This window comes from Zalophus californianus, chromosome 7 (genome assembly GCF_009762305.2).
Source record: "Zalophus californianus isolate mZalCal1 chromosome 7, mZalCal1.pri.v2, whole genome shotgun sequence".
Taxonomy (NCBI): Eukaryota; Metazoa; Chordata; class Mammalia; order Carnivora; family Otariidae; genus Zalophus; species Zalophus californianus.
In genome coordinates this window covers 131,264,683-131,285,352 of record NC_045601.1, presented here as the reverse complement: position 1 = coordinate 131,285,352, position 20,670 = coordinate 131,264,683, and the positions used below count along the sequence as shown (strand labels likewise).

Sequence of the window (20,670 nt, the reverse complement as noted above, 5' to 3'; positions counted from 1 at the left end):
GGAGAACTCTCTTCTTCCTAACAAAATACATATGAGCACAGAGCCCGCCCTAGCCTGTACTATGTCTAACACATGTCTGAGTTTCTGGCACCTAACAGGCACTCTGTGAATGTTGGTTGCACGAATAAATGACCAGAACCTGGGTCTACCTGGTCAGAGGCATTTTCTAGGGAACCCCACCCCACCTGTAAGGGAGCCTACCCACAGCCCACCCATCCTGCTGTTACTCTGAAGCCAGTGGTCAGCCGCTATGCAACCCTGGCTGAACATTCTTAGAATTCTTCTTCCAACCTGTCCTTCAGTGTTCTCTTGGTTTCTTCTCTTTTTTCCCCCCTCCTCTTCATGCCAGCCTATATTCTTCACATCATTTCTTCTGTGTTTTTTATCTCAGTTTTTTACTTAAGCTAAATGCACATGAATGATGCTTGAAACAGTCTATTACATATATAGTGCAGATCTCTTTTAGCAAAGGCTTCCTCTACCTGCCCCCAAACTACCTTCACTGCCACAGTTATAGAAAATACTCACCACAATTAGTCTCCATTTGCTCTTTTATTCTGGAATAGTCTCCCACTGCAAGTCTTGCGTCATTTCAAAGACAAGACCTAAGAAAGTCCCAGCCTGTTCAAGTCAGGCACAGAGCTGGGCTGGGCGTTGGATGACTTGACTCATCCAATAAGATTTGTAATGTCTTGTTCAGGAAACTTGTGGAATCTCCCTCTCTGGAATTATTTTTTAAATAGAAGAAATTCTCATTTCCTGAGATAGTTGAAGAAGGTTCTGGCTTAAAGGCAAAGAAATTAACTTGATGACTTAGAAAGGCAAAGTTTCCATCATTTCAAGATTTTTGTGAATCTTGTGAAGACACGTGAATGTAAAAACAAAATTTCCTTTAGCTATGGTTTCTTAAATTGCACTACTTATAAAAAACGTAATTCAGCCTTCCCAGGTGGTAAATTTTTTAGCGAGCAGCAAAAACGGAAGCCGGCTAACAAACTTAGACCAGCAACATTTCAGAAAAAGGCACAAGGAACAAACAGACTTAGAAAAGAATTGGTAGAAGAGATAAATCACAGAGCTGTAGCTTGAAATAAACCCTGATCGAGATACCACCAGCTCTGCTTTCTTGGGTAGCCCACATAGTTGAGAAATGGAAATGACAGTCATTTTGTTGTGATATTCTTCAAAGGAGGCTGGTTGTTGCCATCTTGTTTCATCGCTACTGTGTTGGTCTGCTCAGACTGCCACAACAAAGTACCACAGCCCGGGTGACTTAAACAACAGAAGTTAATTTTCTCACAGTTCCAGAGGCTGAAAGTCCAAGATCAAGACGTCTGCAGGGTAGGTTTCCCTTGAAGCCCCATCCTCGGCCTGCAGATGGCCACTTTCTTCTCCCCGTGTCTTCACGTGGTCCTGCCTCATGGTACGTGTGGTCTGCATCCTAGTCTCCTCTTCTTAGAAAGACACCCGTCATACTGGATCAGGACCCATGCTGACTGACCTTGTTTTCGGGCATTTACTTCTTTAAAGACCCTATTGCCATATACAACCACTGAAGGTTATAACTTCGACATAAGAATTTTGAGGGAACACAGTTCAGTCCCTGATAGCTACCATTCTCTCCCTTGACTGTTCTTTCTGTGCTTGTTTTACGAACACTTCATTGTATTGTCATTAGGGGATGAGCAGACCCTTGTCGCATTGGGTGAGTTGATACCAACCTGTCCTCAAAGCCCTCCAAGAAACCTCCCCATTGAAGGAGATCATGGCACCTTCTTCTCTTTGCCCTCCAGCTCTGATGCGTGGCTCCTCTCTGCCCTAGTTCTGGCTTATTTATTTCTCTTGGCAACACCCTAGCGCCTCCCTCCTGAGTTCCTTTGTGAGGGCTCCACAAATATTCCTTGTTGATACAGATGATGGCATGTCAATGCAGATTGAGATCAGTGGGGACAAGGCTGCTCCACGTACACAATGGGCATATACATGTGAGCGGGGGTGGGGGTGGGGGTGGGGGTGTGTGTAGGGAGAGATGGAGAGGTGATTGGCAAGTTTGCAGTGTGGAGAAAAGTTTTATTGATGAAGGAGAAGCCAGGGAGGCTCTGAGTCATGTGTTCTTTCCTCCCAATCCAATTTCCACAGTTTTGGGAAGAGCCAGAGAAAGTTAGGACGAGCTTGACTCATGGTGACTCTAGGAAGCTCTTGCTAAGGAAAGTGGTCACACGGACTTCACATGTTGGGTGGAGGTAGCCTCTCCCCAAAGACAGAAAACCTGGCAGACGCTCCGTGCTCAGTACGTGATTAATTGCTCTGTTGATAGAGGAGCGCGGGCCTCCTCGCCAGGGCCCGGGCCCCATGCCCGCCTTCCTAACTAAAACAGCTGCCTCCTGTGGCCTGAACCACTGGAAGTGAAACCAGGGATGAGGTGAGAGCTGCTCTGGGGGAGTGGAAAGAGTGGAGGAGGAGGTGACTTCCTCTAACATCCATGTGCAAAAGACTGCTCCAAATTCTATAGCCCGAGGGCTGAATGTCAAAAGTAGATGATGAGTATTGGGGTGGCCACCTCTTTGTGACATGTAAAACTGTTGCCCACCCCTCTCTGGAACCACCCTTCTGGCTCAAAACTTCCTCCTCCCTTCAGGGACCATGGGACTCTTGTACCTTCCCAGTTTTCTACCATCTGATCATTCTTTGCTACTTTGCTGTCCCCTTGCCCCTCATGCCCTGTGGATGAGGGCGTTGCCCCTGCAATTCACTTTCCACTTCTCTCTCTCTCTCTTTCTCCAAGCTCATCCCACCAGGAGGGTTTAGTCCCCGGATCGTCACTGTCCCACTTCTCTTGGGAAGGCCAGATCCAAATGTCCAAACAGAAGTTCCTCTACGCAACTGGTTCTCAACCTTTAGCGGTCCCAGTTAGAATCACTTGGGAGAATTTTTAGAAATCCTGAAGTCCAGGCCACACCTCTTAGGAAATTAGAATCTCTGGGGGGATAGGTTGAAAATCAGGCATCAGTACTTTTCACAGTCATTTTTAATTCTCCCACCAGGAGAGAGTTGCCTTTCTTCCAATCTCCCACAGTGTTTTACCTAAACTGTTCTTAGAATCCTGACTTTTGGGTGTCTGCATGGCTCAGTTGATTGGGCGTCTGCCTTTGGCTCAGGTCATGGTCCTGGGGTCCTGGCATCAAGTCCTGTGTCGAGCTCTCTGCTCAGCGGGGAGTCTGCTTCTCCCTCTCCCTCTGCTGCTCCCCCTGCTTATACTCTCTCTTTGTCAAATAAATGATTAAAAAAAAAAAAAAAAACCTTTTTTTTTTTTTTTTAAGTCTGATTCAAGAACCAGACTCTGGGTTTTGAATCCCCATTTACCCACCATGAGACTTAAGGGAAGTTTGTTTATGTCTCTATGGCTCAGTTTCCTTACATGTAAAATGGGTTGGGAGAGAGCATAATAATAAGACTTACCTCATAAGGTGGTTATGAGAAATTAAAAAACCTAGATCAGAGCCTGGCACATAACAAGAAATCAATGAAAGTCTGTTATTATGGCTTTGAGTAGTCAATAGGAATTTTTTATATCTAATCCAGTGAGCATTTCCAGAAATTTAGCATATGTAAGGATCACCTGGAGAGTTTGTTAACAAGTTGCTGGACCCCACTCCCAGAGATTCTGATTCCACAGTCTGGGGTGGGGCTGAGGTCCTGCATTTCTCACAAGCTTTTGGGTGACACCAGTGCTGCTGGTCTGAGGACCCAGCTGGGTATATGGCTGGCCCAATTCACCTCTGGATCCTCCCTCACCCACCCCTTCAAGCTAAAGAACGGGAGGAGGCCAGCTCTGCTAGAACTTCTTTTTCGTAGAATTCAGACCTTAGAGGCCATTCCCCAACAGCCAACCTGACCCAACCTGAGAGCAATGCCCTAGGTTCCAGACCTTGCCTGACTCGTACCCTCAGAGCAGAGTCCTGATTGCCCCTTTCGTACCCAGAGCTTTCACGGAATAGCATGGGATCTAGTGCAAGTACAATCAAAACCAACCATAACTCTGTATGGTGACCCATGAAGTCTTCAATCCAAAGCCACAGATTTGTGCAAAACAGTAAGAATGGGCAAAGTTTGCCCTTAGCTGGTCTTACTTCACTGAAAAGAGCCCTACTTCTCTTTGACCTCGCCTCCAGGACCTCATGGTACTTAGTGATGCACCAGAGCCCCTGGCCTGCTCTATCCCTGTGGATTTAAATCACTCCTTTAGCCAGATTTTCTTTGTAAGGCCTTCAGGCACCCCCTATCCATCAGAGAAGGACATCGGCTTCTCTCTCAGATAAGCAAGACTCCATTTTGTGAATCTCCCTCAGGAGAGCAGGGAGCTCCTTTGTGGCACTCTTGACCCTGATTCCAGCTTCTTTAATGAGATTGCAGCACTGGGCATTTAACATTTTTTTTTTCTTCCTGGGAAGAAGCCAGAGTATGTCCACCATTGTGTCTGGCTCTTTGCCCTTGTGCTGTTTATTTGGTTTTGCCTACCTCCGTGCAGCTAAGGTATCTCTCATTACATTCTCCTTTTAAGCTGACTCTTTATTTTGTTTCCATTTTAGCTCAAGTCCATTACACTAAATACTGTACACATTATTATCCCCTAAACGACTTTACTCAATCAGTTTTAGCGAGCAAGGTCAGGGCCCACTGAGCTGGAAGACCAGCCCTTGAATTGGCTCTCAACCAACACAGCCAACAGCCCCCTCCTTCTCAAATCAACATTGCTCCCAGAGGGATGGAGCTTTACGTCAGTGAAGAATGTAATAATTAAAGCAAATGAAAATGCCCTCATTTGTTGTAATGAATTTAGCTCTTGCAGGCCATTTTCTACGGGGTCGCCTGCATGGAAGATGTGCTAAAAAGAATTAAGGGGGAAAAAGACATTAAGTTCATGACCGCCTTCAGAGACCTGCTTTTTACCACGCTAACTTTCCCGATTTCCACAGTAAGTCACAGAGATGTGTTAGTGATATAATACACATGTCCATTTGGATGAACACCACCTCTCCTGGGCAGCAAGGCTGTTCAGGTGCCCGTTATTGTGAACCAGAGCAAGTGCATTTGCATGAATGTCTTGTCTGAGGACTGTGCTGTGTTGCCCAGTGTCATCAGGAAAGAAGGCTCATTACTGACCAGAATTATCACTGCCTTCTTGTCTTTGTAAAAGTTTGATTCAAGATCCTTGTGGATGTCTAATGGGGAAGTTTGAAGGATCTTTCTTAATCAAACTACAACTAAGATAGCTTTGGCTCCACCAGAGTCCTGGGAATGCAGGGTGCTGGGGAGACAGATGACTCATTTTCCCTTTTATACATCTTGTTTCACTTGTTATAATGAGCATATGTTACTTCTGCAAGTGGAAACCATAGAAAAAGGGGTGGGGAGAGGGTATGAGAACTTCAGAGTTGGCTCGTGGAAAAGACAATTGGGGAGAGAGCAAGACAGTCTGTCCAAAATAATCTAGTGTGGGGTGCACAGTGAGTACCTCATTCATTTTGCTGAATGAATGGACACTGGAAAGGGGCCCGACATATGCCAGCAACAGTGAGCGTATTTGCTGATACTGCCCACGTTTCGATGACACTGCTTCTGTTTTCATTCATTGGTTAGAATGGAAACAAACTGAGATCAAGCCTGCTGGCTGCCCAGCAGGGCCTATGCTTAGAAATGACTGCCTCCCTCCGCCTGTCGTTGTCCTGCATCCTACAGTATTGAGACTTCAGACTTAAAACCAAAATGAAACTGCCCAAACACTGATGAGTTCTCAGATAACAGAGCAAGTCCTGGCATTCCAGTTTTACTTCGCAGGATACCTCGTCCTTCACTCCCATACATCTAAAGACCAGGTTTTTAGTAGCAGTGGAGTTTATTCTTTTTTTTTTTTTTTTTTTTTTAAGGCTTAGAAATGGAGTCTTTGGGATTTAAGAAGATAGGAAGATTGGAAAATTAATGGTTATTTTTTTCCCCCATCTCTGCATTGACTTTGTAACACAGAGGACAGACACTTTGATAGGACAGCCAAGGGGCATGAGAGGATGAGCATCGTTCCAAAACTCCGAGCAAGGGGGAGATGCAACTCTCATTAACTAGCTTGTGAATTATCCTGGGCGCTTGTCACTTCTGCCCTCTCCCAGTGTCCCTGTGTCTCCTTGCTATGCCTACTCAGAGGGTGGGCAAGGGAAGTGTAAGACTCAAACCACCCCATGTGGCTGATCTCAGTACTCCCAGTAAAAGTTTAGACTAGAGAGGTCATCGGTTAAAATAAAATGACTTAATGGTCTGTGAATCCTGTTTACCTATACCCTCCCTGATCGCCATGAGGATGAATAATTGATCCCCAATTCTCTGGAATCCCCAGAGAGTGGACATAGCAATTCAACAAAGTCAGGAAGTTTGTCTTCATTTTACATTTCTATAACCTGTCTATAGAATACCTTTAAAACTGGTCTCTATTTTTATTTCTCCATGTTTCCTTGGTTAACTTAGAAAGCTCTGATGGAAAACAGACTTAATGATGCTATTTTTGTATTTTATTTTCCAGTTTGTGTTTTTGTCATTCTGGATCCTCTTTCTCTATGATCGAGAGCTCGTTTACCCTAAGGCCCTAGATGGTATCTTTCCAGTATGGTTGAATCATGCAATGGTGAGTAAAGGGCAAATTCAGTGACTATGGAAAGGCATCAGGCTCTGTACCAAGAACTCCAAAGTGCCTTATTTATGTTTCCGAACGTCTCAGTCCCCATCATCCTATTCACTCCTTTTCCATCCCATCACTGTTTATTTAAAGAGCACTGTGAGGGGGCACCTGAGTGACTCAGCGATTTGAGCATCCGACTCCTGATTTCCACTCAGGTCGTGATCGTAAGCGTTGTGAGATGGAGCCCTGTGTTGGGCTCCATGCTCAGCGGGGAGTCTGCTTGAGAGTCTCCCTCTTCCTCTACCTCTGTCCCTCCCACCGCTCATGCACACTGGCTCGTGTTCTCTCTAAATAAATAAATAGAGAGCACAGTGAGGAATCAAAATGAGCAAAAACAGCTACTGTAATTGGAGTCACTGCAAGCAGAGGGGATGTCCAGGCAACACTGTTTGCAAGTTGCCTCTGAAGTCATTGAAAAGACACCCAACCGTAAGGACAGGCAACTTCTTGGCAGCCGCAGTCCTGAAAGAGAAGTGACTTCAGTGAATAACATGTAATGAAATTCTGATCTAGGAAAGAAGTCAAGCCACCTTTACGAAAAATCCACCCAACACCCAAAGAACATCTCCCAGCTCATCAGCAGCTCTTTATCTAACACTTGATTAGGACCATTCGTGGCAAATGCACTTATTCTTTACTTGTCTCTTTGGAGTTATCCCCATCTGGTTTTTTACTCATGCATTTATTTTTGAGGGTCTGAATAGTAAATAGAACCTATTCTGAGAGATTCAGGTCACTGGTATCTGAATGCCAGGAACAGTGAGCTGGACAAGCCGCGCTCATACATGGTTGGCTCCGTCTTGGATGAAAGAGGAGGTCTGAGTTATTGGCACTGCACATATGCAGGACGTATTCAGAGTCCTAGCTCAGCTTCTCAATATTTACAAATGCATTTTCACATTAGTGAGGAGTTAGGAAGGAGGTCTCAGATTCTGCAAAGTAAATGACATTAAAAAAAAAAACAAACAAACAGGGGACACCTCAAGGGAGAATATTAAGGTTCTTCAAGTTCACAGACTTTCTTCCACTCCTAACCCTTCCAGTTGTCTTAAAACTCACATGATTACCACTTTGGAAAAGCAACTCCGTTAACTCTGCCCCTTCATGTGCCCTGCCCCCAGAAAAATGTACTTTCACTTTAAATATGTACTCAGTGAGATAGTGATTATTAATTGACAAAGATAACACAATTTCTGATCTAATTCAGAGTTCAGGACCAAAAACTATATATTAAATAAGTCCCACCTCTCAGGAATCCCTCCCACCACTTTCTTTTTGTCAAACCACCCCCTCACCTTCCCAAATTCCCATTAACATTAATCTGAGACACACATGTAGGAAATATTCCTGCTTTTTAATGGCACTGTATACTGTGCTAAGCCTGTTCTTCAAACATGAGCTCATTTCATTCACACAACTTTCCTTAGATGACAACCATATCCTGATTTTTATAAATTAGAAAAAAATAAAAGTTTCAGAGAGGTTAAGCAATTTGCCTAGGGGCTACCAAGCTCATAAATGGGGCAGCTGAATTTAAGACTAACTCACTCTTCCTTGCTTTTTGTTACAGTAAGTGCAAAATTTGTGATTCGATCTGGTTTCATAATTCACCAGGCAATCAAAAAGGATGTCACTCTGCTTGATTAACATAGCAGACTGAGAATTCTCACTTAAAAAAAAGAAATCCAGAATCCCCATCTGTATGGTAATAAGCCAAAACTTGACTTAAGAAAATGGAGTGATTTTGGACAAGTGACTGAGCTAGATGTTACTAAAATGAAAAGGCAGGGTGTAGGAAGTGTCTTTAATTTGGAGCCAAACACATATATCGAACACCTTTTTCATGGCTTTGTGAGCTTATGTAGAAGTCTTCTTATAACCATTACAAGCTTGTTACCTCTTTGGGGTTCCATTTTCCACATAGACGTGAAGTTGGATTTCTTCCAAACACTTGTAATGGCAATGCCTGGCATTTGTGACCTTGCTAGACAACCATATGGACTTTTGGTAATTTTGGAAGCAGATAATTGGATAATGTACAACATATCCGTAAACTAATTAAGGCAGATATTGTACAACAGGGGTCTTAAGATTATTTTGTGCCTTTACAGTGGGAGTTTCTGTTGACCCTGTTCCTTGTCCTATGGTCAATCAATGAGGCTTAACCTTAGAGAGCTTTAGAGAGAAAGGGCCAGAGTCCACAGAGGAGTGATGTTGGTGACAAAGAGAGGAGAGGGGGAAGGAACCTGCTTTCGGTCAGACACAGACTCTTCTGTTTTCTGTTCATTTAATTGGAGAAACTCCCAACAGAGCCATTATGGAAAAATGTTGGCATCAGCAAAACCAGCATTGGGTATCCCTAATGTGGTCACCTCCAAACTTCCATGCTTCCTTTTGTTCTGCTCCAAACCCAAGATCTTCAAGACTGCATCTCATGCCTCTTTCTCAGATCATGTTCCTTAGTCTGGACTTTTTTTTTTTCTTACTATTGAATCCCCCTGATCAGTTGCCTCGAGGAATGCTCTCTGCTAATTTCTCAGATACCCCAGTATGAACGAATATGGAAATAACTATTACTGGGTCAGTTTGTCAACTCTCCGTGCTAACAGTGTCCTTCCATGACAATCCAAAGGAGTGAGTACCTGGAAACCACCATTGTGACAGTCAGAGTGATGGTGGGGGGTCAGCCTGGACACTTCATACTAGTTGCCTCCATACGTGGCTGGCCCTGATCTAAAGGGAATCACCCCCGCTTTCTCTTCCACAGTATAAGGATTATTGCTGTACATAACCAGTTGCATGCTTTCCTGAAAGATGCTTTCATTCCACAACAGTACTTATGTTTGCTATTCTAGCCTTAGCTTTGGAAAATTTTTCGCATTGCCATTTGTGATGCTGCCCTGGGTTTAATGAGTGGTATTTGTCAAATTAAGAAATAACACTCTCCCCTTAGCCACAGTGTGGTTCTAAACCCTTAATGATTCATCAGGTCTTTGGAATCCTCCCAGCCCGATCCTTCTAGCTCATTGGAGACTCATTATTGAAGTAAGGCCATTCAAAGTTGACCGTCATCTCTCTTTTTTTTTTTTTAAGATTATTTTATTTATTGGGCGCCTGGGTGGCTCAGATGGTTAAGCGTCTGCCTTCGGCTCAGGTCATGATCCCAGGGTCCTGGGATCGAGTCCCACATCGGGCTCCCTGCTCAGCGGGAAGCCTGCTTCTCCCTCTGCTTCTCTCCCTCTCTCTCTCTCTCTCCCTCTGCTTCTCTCCCTCTCTCTCTCTCCTGAGAGACAGAGGAGGAGAGAGAGAGAGGGAGAGAAGCAGAGGGAGAAGCAGGCTCCCAAGGAGCAGGGAGCCCGATGTGGGACTCGATCCCAGGACCCTGGGATCATGACCTGAGCCGAAGGCAGACGCTTAACCATCTGAGCCACCCAGGCGCCCGACCGTCATCTCTAATGGACATTTTTCTACTGGTGCTTTTCATTCAAACCAAATAGTAACATCAGTGAGATATTTGCATTCACCATTGACAGGCTGCCACTGGCTGGTGCCCTAAGAACTCCCATTAGAGCCAGGCTGCCTTATTTAAAGTAGATCAACCTGCCTCTTTCATTGCTAAGCATTCTCAAGTCTTCATGAAAGAAGGAGAAGAACAGCAAAGTTTTCTTCCAGGTTTTGCCAGGAAAACATTAACCCCCCAGGTCTTATCTAAATGACTACTAAAGATAGAATGAGAGCGCAGGGACTTAAATAGCAGGAAGAGGACTCAGTACCTGAGGAAACTATCAGATCATAACCTGAAGGGAGCTAGGGAACTTATTTCTCTGGAAACCAACCTAAATTGTTCAGGTAGCCATTGGGGAGAGTGAAATAGATCAGAGAACCCCCTCAGAGCCCCTCTACATTTTAAAATAGTACACAGTTATTGAGAACGTGTGTGCAAGCACTTTATAAAGTATTAAGGATGGTGTAGATATGTTACCATCATATAAAATTCTCAATGCATGGTCACAGAATTATAGAACTGATAAAGCTTTCATTGATATTAAAGGAAGTTTCAAAATAACCTGCTCTTAAGAGACAGGCCTTACTTCGGCTCTTTACATTGGAGCAAGTGCCAGATACAGCATCTTACTTATTTCATGCTTTGTCATTTATTCATTTGAAAAATGATTAAGTACCAACTGTGTGTGTAGCACCATGGTCAATATTTGACAAAGTTTTTGATTTCTAGCACCCTTAAATCTGGTTGAGCCTAGTATATACACACAAAGGTGAAATAATAAAATAATAGTTAATACTAATAGAAGACATTGCCATATGAGGTGTCACGCCGTAGTATGTAATTATTGCCAAATGAAAGACATGGACAGGAAGAGGGCTTCTATGTCCCCTGTGTCCTGGCCTGGTTTTGACCAACAGGTGTGTCATGACTGAACAACCTGGAAGGCCTTTGGGCTCTCTCTGGGGGTGTGCTGGGGAGTCATAATGTCAAGACAGGGCAACTCTATACCTTTCAGTTTCCTACTCACTCAGAGCATGCAAGATGTTGTCTCTCCCTAAATTCAGACCCAATCTCAGATTTTTCTCTCCCACTCATAAGCCTGCTGTGACATAGTTGGGCTGCTAAGTAGAGGTAGGTGAACTCTGATGAGTAAAGAAGGTCATCTGTGGGCACGTCCATACCAAAGGGCCACCCTTTGTCATCACAAGTTACCACCCCATCCCCCATGCCTTCCTGATTCCTCACCCCACCATTTCTCTGAGCAGAGGAGACCCACAGTCTAGGTATCTATGTGTAGCTCAGTGTTTTTCAGTCTCTGGGAATAGATCTTTTTGTGAATCAGGAAATCTATGAGTCTATAGATTCCATTTATGGGACTCAGGTTAAGATCTCCTGAGTAACTAAGCATATACTTGAAAAGAGGACTCCCAGATGATTTTAATGCTCAGTTCAAATCTAAAAGACAAAATAAAGAATTATTCATTTTTAAAAAGCCATTATGATATACATAGAGCTGTTTTCATCTCTATGGGGAGATAAGAGAATAAGAGAAATCTCTATGGAGTGATAAGAGAAATGATCAACTCTCCTTGGGGGCAACCTGAACAATTTAGGTTGGTTTCCAAACCTCAAGAAGCTTAAACTATAGATATTTTATATCTAATCTTTTATATATATATGTAATGATAGATAAATATATAGATAGATATGTATATCATACACATATATATATTTCCACTCAGTCTTTTAACTTATTAAAAGCAGAGGCTGTGTTATGCAGCATCTTTGAGAGAACATTTGTGGCAGTAAAAAAATACAAACACAATCCCCCCCCCCCTCCAGTTATTATTCCCCAGAAAGCCCACATCTGAAAAAAAAAGAGGGACCTGGTCAAGGTTCCCGCGGGAGACTCCACCACCCATCCACCTCTGTTTCCCCAGGACATAAGATACCAGCCAAAGTACGTCCTGCTGATAGAGGGCCCCAGCCCATGTCACTCACAGGGTGGTAAGGGAGATCCATCTGAGGATACTTGAAGCACAGTTCAAAATTAGCAGAAACCATGCAGCTCTCATACAGTGAGATAGTTGGAAATATACTCTCCTCAAAAAATACCTTTGTAAACCATACCTTGATTGACACCATTTTTATCAAATGGTATCTCACTATAGGAAGCCTACATTATATTGTATCTCTATATTTTTATATAATATATAACCAGCTAATACATTTAATAATAAGCAAGGCATTTAACTTTAACATGAGGCAGTGCTAACAAGCATTTATTTATAGAGTGCCTTCTATGTACCAGGCCCTCTTCTAAGCACTAAGGATGCAAAAACAAACCACAGAAATCTGTCCTTGTGGAGAATATACACATCCTAGTGGGGAAGACAAGCAAATGAATAAAGAATAAATGATGTCAGGTACTTTAGTGAAAGTACTAAAAATAAAAATAAAGCAGGGTGAGGGGACAGAGCATGGCGTGTGTGTGTGTGTGTGTGTATGTGTGTGTGTGTGTGTGTGTGTTCTAATAGGTCAATAGGGTAATCAGAGTGGCCAGGGGATGTCTCTATGGTAAGCTGATGTTTTCACAGAAATTTGGGTAAAGTGAGGGAGGCACCCACAGGAAATTTTGCTCTGCTTGGACATGTTTGAGATGCCTATCAGACAACAAAACTGAGATGCAGAATAGGCATGTTGTACATATGAGCAAGAAGGAGATTTCCACACTGGTGCCATAACCTTGGTTGTCTTCATCATAATGATTCTTTTTCAAGTTAAATAAGATCACCTAAAGAGTAAGTAAGGTAGGAGAAGATACCCCAGTACGAAGACTTAGAACCTTCCATTTCCTGTGCCTAGGAAGGGAAGCAGGAGCATTTTACAAAGGAAGTTGAGAGGGAGGTGCTCATGAGTTAGGAGGAAACCCAGTGCCCTTTGGCCTCCCAGAAATCAAGTATACAAAAGTTTCAAGAAAGAGGAAGTATTGCATGTGAAAACTTCTAGAGGTCAAGTACGATGACATTGTAAGATGACTTGAATTAGAATTTTCCATTGGCTTCAGCAATATTGAACTCTCCAATGCCTTGCTCAAGAGCAGTTTGATGGCGTGGTGGTTAAGGGGTGGTAGAGCCTTCGTCATGCCGTATGTGTTAATTTCCTATTGCCGCTTAACAAAGTAATATGCCTAATGGCTTAAAAGAACACATGTTTATTATCGTGTAGTTCTGGAGGCCAGAAGGTCAGAATGGGTCTTCGGGGTTATTTATGGGTTGTCCTCTTGTTCTAAACCATTTCTAGCTACCCCTTTATTCATTCTATTCAATTCCTAATCTAAGGAGTTTAGGCTCTCCCAGGGCATTCACCTGGGAAACACTGAGAAGTTGAATAAATGCTTCAGGCTCAGCAGTGAAATCCGAAGCTAAACCAGGATTAGGGAGCAGAGTTAACTGAGGAAGGACAATAAAGCCATCTTGCCCCTCAGGAAGTCTTAAGGTAAATAGAGGAGATTGTGATAATGAACTGCCAAAGGATTACCAGTCCATTCACAGTTTTATGTAATTAGAACCAAGCGATCACGGTGCCTGCTTGCTTCATCTCTTGAGAGCAGGAAACACAATAGCCAAAGTTTATCTTTTATTTTTTTATTTTTTAAAATCCTGATTCAGAGAACTTCCAATGTGTGCTGAAGAGTGGTTTGCTTTCACAATTCCATTATCCCGTAGTTCTCTAACAACAGGCTGCTTTCTAAATAGAAGAATACCCCTTAGAAAATATACCCCAATTTCAAAATTAAGGTCAAAGTTTTTTTTTTTTTAATGATCAAAACAATATATATATCTTCTAAGAAGTTACTAGGCATTTAAATAATTAAAATCATTCCGTGCCCTTGAGGGTATGCTGGTGGGTCTCTCCTCCTGTGTGATGTAATTCATCTTTACTTCCATGGCAACCATGTGCAAGACAACCAATGAGAAGAATGACTTTTGGTTGGAGAATAACTAGATGGAGAAACTCATAACAGAGGATCCTAAACCCCTCCAAAATACCAAGAGAAAGAAAAAAAACCTAAGTGGGTAGGAAAGAGCTAACATCCCATGATCTCAGCATAGAAGTGAAAATGCTCTCCCAGGTAGGAGAGCCTTCTCTGCCAGATTCCAAGGAACATCCCCTGCCTGATGAGAGAGTCAGCACAGAAAAGCCACACCATGCTTCTGGCTGTTTTGGAAGCCTACTGGCAGCCACTCCAGCCACTCCACAGCTGTGGAGCCCCATCCTCACCTGGAAGAGGGGGCTGCCCAAGGGCTTTCCACCAGCCCCCACCCCCTTTCCTGGTCTCTGCAACTTCTCTGCTGCAGAGCAGTCCCTTGTGCCTAACTGGAAGTTCGAGTTTGTCTAATTCATCTTTACTTCCATGGCAACCATCTCTTTCACCTCCAGGTCCTTGCATTACTGGGCAGTGGAATATTTCTCCAGGGCATTTTCTAGTCTCCTGGATGGTGACCCCACTTACCCTGAAGCCACACATCCAACATCCCATGGATTCCTAGCTCTCAGACACTTTCTGTCTTGAGTTTTGCATTCTTGGCCCTGCCCTGCAACCCCCTCATAATCTCATGGGCACAGCCGTGTATATAGGTGCTTGCTTTGTCAACTAATTCCTAAATCTCCTCGACTCCGCCACCCTACCGGTAGCCTTACTTATTTACCAGCTGTATCCTTTTTCACCTTCATATGCTCACGAGATTCATCCGTTTTCTCTAACCTTTCACCCAAAAGCAAAGCTAAGGAGTGAGCACATGGGGACAAGAAAGAGCTCTTTCTCCAGGGAGCTCATGCACGCTGAGCTGAGTGAGACTAGGTGGCCGTCCGTCTGTGGGAGTGGGAGTAAAAGCTTTGCTCTAAGTGGGAATCCTGCTTTTATGCTCAGTGATTCTACATGAGCTTGGAGTGTATCTTTGCAGACTTCCTGTTTTGTTTTTTAGATTAAACCCTTGTTGCCCTTCTCCCTGTGCTTTTGAGGGAGGGATGAATGAAGGAGTCCAAAGAGAAACAAAACATTTTTGCTGAATGTCTTGTTCATGTCTGTTGTGCGCTGTGTGTATGGGGGCAGATGACGTAGGATACAGACAGAACCCCGCCTTCGCCGAATGTATAGTCTATGAAGGGGCAGATATTAAACAATCTCCCAAATTAAAGTATAAGGACAAACTTTAAGTATCCTAGGAGAAAGACGAGCAGGAGTGCCTAATATGGACTTGTGTATCAGAAAAAGGCCTCTCTGAGGATGAGTTGTGTTAGCAGGTAGGGAGCAGGGCAAAAAGGAGTTCAGGCAGAGGTCAGCTCACGTGTGAAGCCCTCGGGGTGGGAAGAAACTCGGGGCCCTGAAGGAAGGGAGAGCAAGGGAGACATGCCAGCTAGGCGGGAGAGTGGCTGGTAGGGTTGTGGGAGCTTGCAGTCCCGTGGAGGCCAGGCTGGGGATTGTGCATCCTGTTTTTCTTGCCACAGGAAGACTTTGCAGGGTTGTTCCTGGGGTGTGACATGACGTGCTTTGTATCAGGAGAGGCCCACTCTGGCTGTCATCTACAGAACATTGTGCAGGTGGCAAGACCAATTAGAACACCATTGAAGGCATCGGGTGGGAGTCCTGGTATTTGGGCCAGGGAGGCAGGTGTGGAGATGGGCAGAAATGGAGGGACTGCAGGAGCGTTTTGGAGGTAGAATTTACAAACTTGCCGATGGATTAAAAGGTAAGGCAAAGGAAAAAATCCAAGATCACTCCCCTGATATTTAGCATAAGAAACTGGGTGAATTTGCATAGATGGGGAAGACTTTTGGGGGGAGGATCCCAGGGTGAGAGAGAGAGAATCTCAAGCAGACTCACTGTTGAGCACAGAGCCTGACCAGGGGCTCGATCCCACAACCCTGAGATCAGGGCCTGAGCCAAAATCAAGAGTCGGACGCCTCACCAACTGAGCCATCCAGGTGCTCCTGGCCAGAGCCTACTTTTAGGGAGACAACTTGGTGTGGTTGTGATAAAATGTCATGTGCCCAGCACTGTGTGAAGCACAAGAGTTTAGCAAATGTGGGCTTTCTTTCCTTTTTCTGTTGCTGTGGGCTCTTTGTATTCTGCTTAGCACCCAGCAGACCCAATGGCCCTTCTAAACTTGAACGGTGGGCCTATCTATAATCGGGCACCCACATACGTGCAGTTCTAGAGCCTGCCATCAAGCAACCTTGGTGGTTTCATTTTCAGTCCCGACCAGGAAAGTCTTAAAATTACTAGATGTGCCACATGGATCATTTATTACTCAATTGCCCTATACCGTGGTGTCGCAACACTGATCCTCACACTGGGAGACTCTCCAAGTCCCCGAAAGGTCTCTGGTCCTACAATTACCAGCCATCGCATATCTTCATGGGCCCTTCTATGAGTACATCAGGATTAAAAATAAGACATTCTTGGGCGCCTGGGTGGCTCAGTTGGTTAAGCGACTGCCTTCGGCTCAGGTCGTGATCCTGGAGTCCCGGGATCGAGTCCCACGTCAGGCTCCCTGCTCGGCAGGGAGTCTGCTTCTCCCTCTGACCCTCTGACCCTCTGACCCTCTTCCCTCTCGTGCTCTCTATCTCATTCTCTCTCAAATAAATAAATAATATATAAAAAAAAATAAGACATTCTTGAGGGATAGCATTTTTTAAAAATTGCTTTTGGTCATTATTGTGGTTGTTGTAATTTCTTTCTAAATAAAAACCAAGGGGCAGATAAGAGACATGACTCTAGGCCTGAGTAAATGGTTTGATTGGCACGGATGCCAGTCTGAGGCTGAGTTCACAGTTGCATGGATATTCTACTCTTACCTTTGGTTTTCTGAATCTGGCCCTGCATGGTATACTGATGTGGTGCCATTGGGCCAATAAAGTTACAAGGTCACAAATGTGGATATCAAGGGGCTGGGAGGGTAAGGAGACTGAGGGAGGCAAGCACACAGAAGAAACCTCACAGAGATTCTAGACTTCACTAGATTTCACTTTAATTTTCTCATCTTTGAAAACAGAGCAGTTCTTGAAGCAGAGGAACAGTGAGAAGAGAGAAAAATCCCGTCAGTGCTATAGAAACAGTAGGGAGGCATCTTATATGGTCCAAAGCGGGTAGCTGTCATAAAAAAAAAAAAAAAAAGAAAGAAAGAAAGAACAGACCCAAGTTGGAAATCTGCATTTTACAAAATGTGAAACCTTCACATTTAAAAGTACTGGCTCACAGTTTTGGGGCCACTGCTAAGGTAAACAATATATGTGCCGACCAGATGCAGTTTGGGGCTCTCTGACTTTTACAACCTCTGACTTGTGAGGTCAGCTCTGTGATTAGTTGAATGTACTTTCCCTTTAATCAGATTGTTTTTCTTACTTATCACAAATGCCTTTCTCACTTGTCATGATGGAGAAGATCAAAAAACAGCAGCTTCTTATTCCACTGATTTCAATCCACGTAAGACTGCCTTGATTAAATCTGGGAGTGAGGGCTGGGCTGTAAGACACATACTTGTGTGGGGAGCTAGAGTTATCAAAATGTGGGTAGAACTTGGACTTCTTAAAGCTTTCATTCATGCTTCTGTGAAATTTTTTCATATATTCCCATTGTGAAAGTATACATTTTTTGCCAATTATCTAAGAGTTTGTGTACTCTATGGACACTCTACTTTTTGTACGATTGGAGAGAGACGGTGTCTTCTCTCACTTGTGGCTTTTTGCACATTTGGTCCTGCCTTTCTTGTCATGAACATACTTACTGTCCTTGAGCAACTAAAATAGCTGAAAACACCCTGGATGCCATTAAAAAGACCCTCCTTTAACACAAAAATCTACAGGCATGTTGGCCCGCACCCCATCTCTCCGCTCAGAGAATCAGCCGTCTAATTATGAATGTTTAAAAACAGAATGAAAACATGATGTTAGTAAGTGGCAAGAGGGTGTGGCCATTACTTGAAAATGCTGTTTTTCGCTATTGTCTGAGGACATCTGACTCGAACAGACAATAATACAGTGACAGTTCCCTTTTTCACCCATTTCAAGCTTGACAATAAATATTCTTTTATTCATTTTTATTCAATATGCATTTATAGCAATGATTGGCAGAGATACTAAAATACTTAACCTATCAAATAGTATTTAATAAAAGTCTTTTGTCTCCCATCAGCCCTGGGAGGTTAGTATAAAGCTTATATGTGGGAACATTTTAATTAATATGCATACTTTTACTGACATATTTTAAAATACTTTGCTAACCTGATAATGTCAGAGTTAGTAGTATTAAAATATTATGATGATCACAGAAATTGTAAGCCTTACACAAAAGGTTCTTAAGAAATATTTGTCAAATGATATTTGACAACTGGAGTATGAGTTACCTCTCCAGGGAGAATGGGACTTAATGTTCGTGGGATTTTTTGAGGTGGTGACTTCTGGAGCATGGCGCAGATAATCTGAGACATCTTCAAGTGCAGGTCATTAGAAAATGGACTGTCTGGTGAAGCATTTGCTATCTTCACATCCGTTAAGTTGCTTCTTGGGCTGAAGAGTTGAAAGGGATAAATTATTAGGAAAAAGGGTGCTGGAGCTTGATCCTTAAAGGTCAGATTAGGGTGAATGGAAGCAAAATTTCTTCGCTCTGTGTCTAAGTTGCAAAGATGATTGATCTCCGATGTCTCCTACAAGTTAAATTTTGATTTCATGAAGAGAATTGCCTTTAAGTACCAGAAAGCCTCAATTTTGGTCCCATTTCTGCCATTGTCTTACTGTGTGATTCTGGGAAAGTTGATAAACCTCTCTGGGTATTGGGTTCCTTAAAATAAGTGTGTTTAGGGGGTACCCGGTAGCACAGTTGGTTGAGCATCCGACTCTTGGTTTTGGCTCAGGTCATGATCTCAGGGTCATGAGATCGAGCCCTGCGTCTGGCTCTGTGCACAATTCAGAATCTGCTTGAGACTCTTTCTCCCTCTCCCTCTGCTCCTTTCCCCTGTGCTTGCATGCACACACTTGCTCTCTCTCTCTCAAATAAATAAATCTTAAAAAAAAAAGACTGTTCTGTTCTGTTTCATCCTTTTCTCTGATTCTCCTTAAAAAATAAAAAATAGGTATATGTTTCCTGTTCTTCTCAGTGATGTTATTAGGAACAAAGAAAATAATATATGTGCAACATGAAGCTTTCAGTGATACCTAAGGACCCAAGTGCCAAATCATTGTCTACTTGGAATCACCATTACTCCTTCTCCATCCTCCCCTGAGTAGCAAAGGTATAAAGCCCAGAACTACACACAGCTCCTAGAATACCTTTCTCCATGTGGTTCCCAGTGAGAGTCAGGCAATAAAGGGCCCTCTCACAAGTGGTGCAAGAGAAGAAGCTATTATTCTCTAGCGGCAGCTGAAAACAGCTGTGTGGGGAAAACAGACCCGAGGTTAGCTGTGGCTGCAGAGGACAAGCACCCAGGAATCACACACTTCACACTCCAAGCATCTGGCATCAAGGGTAGCAGCTCCCAGAGACTTAATGACAGTAGCCACAGCCTGTTGGCCAGCTCCCTTAAATCACCCCTTCTCGCAGGATTTTCCCTCTTACTGCCCTACCCTTTCCAACAGTTCCCTGTGCCTCTAAGACCTTTCTCGTTGCACTCCCTCAATGGACTTCTGTGTTCCTGCTGAGGTCCTGACTGATACATGCCCCTAAAATCCCCACTTTCTTCTGAATCATGCCCACACCCTTCATGTGAGCAAGTTATCCATCCAAAGGAAACAAGGTCTTGAGTGACTTCTGTTTCTGGCTGTAGAATGCAACAGTAGCCCGAAACAAATATTATAAGACACCTAAAATGTTGCATGAAATATTTTTGAAAAGATGTTTAAATGTCTGACTTCTGACAAGAAAGTAATGGAAAGTCCCCAAAGCTAAAATAAAACCAAAGAGGAGCTGACAAAGAGAGGGAGGTACAATATTCGAAGGAGGAGGGCATCCTTGATGACAGAGTCATATTATTTCCTAGAATTTTTGAAAAATTAACCCTCAGATTCAAGAAATAGCAAAAATCCCCACGCAGGATGAAGGGCAGACATCTAGCCACCGTGTGACTGTGGACACCTTACACATGAAGACACCAGAAGCAGCCAGATTAACAAGATGGATTTCCCAAATAGTAACTACTGTTAAACTGATAGCTCCTTTCTCATTAGCAACAGAGAAGCTGGGAGACAGTGAAGTAACAGCTTCAAGCCTTGAAGAAAAAAACCTGCCAGCCTATTTACTCCCTGAAAGTATCTTCTGAAACAGAGGCAAGATAAAGACATTTTCAGATGCGGGGGGGAAACAGACTTTATCACCGACAGACCCTCAGTAAATGGGAAAGGCTAACGGGAATGCTCCAGGAGGAAGGAAAATGATCTCAGA

General features: G+C 43.6%; 1 protein-coding gene across 3 annotated transcripts in view; it reads left to right on the top strand.

The window, feature by feature from the left end:
* The window catches only part of LOC113926236 (androgen dependent TFPI regulating protein), a 61,004-nt gene that overhangs the window by 6,219 nt on the left and 34,115 nt on the right, over positions 1 to 20,670 (top strand). For 2 of the 3 annotated variants that reach the window (XM_027600882.1, XM_027600881.1), the window contains exons 3-4: positions 4,841 to 4,975; positions 6,572 to 6,673. In XM_027600882.1, the coding sequence (XP_027456683.1) occupies positions 4,841 to 4,975; positions 6,572 to 6,673 (237 nt within the window). The remainder of the gene's footprint in view (positions 1 to 4,840; positions 4,976 to 6,571; positions 6,674 to 20,670) is intronic. The other variant, XM_027600883.1, reaches the window with a different exon arrangement.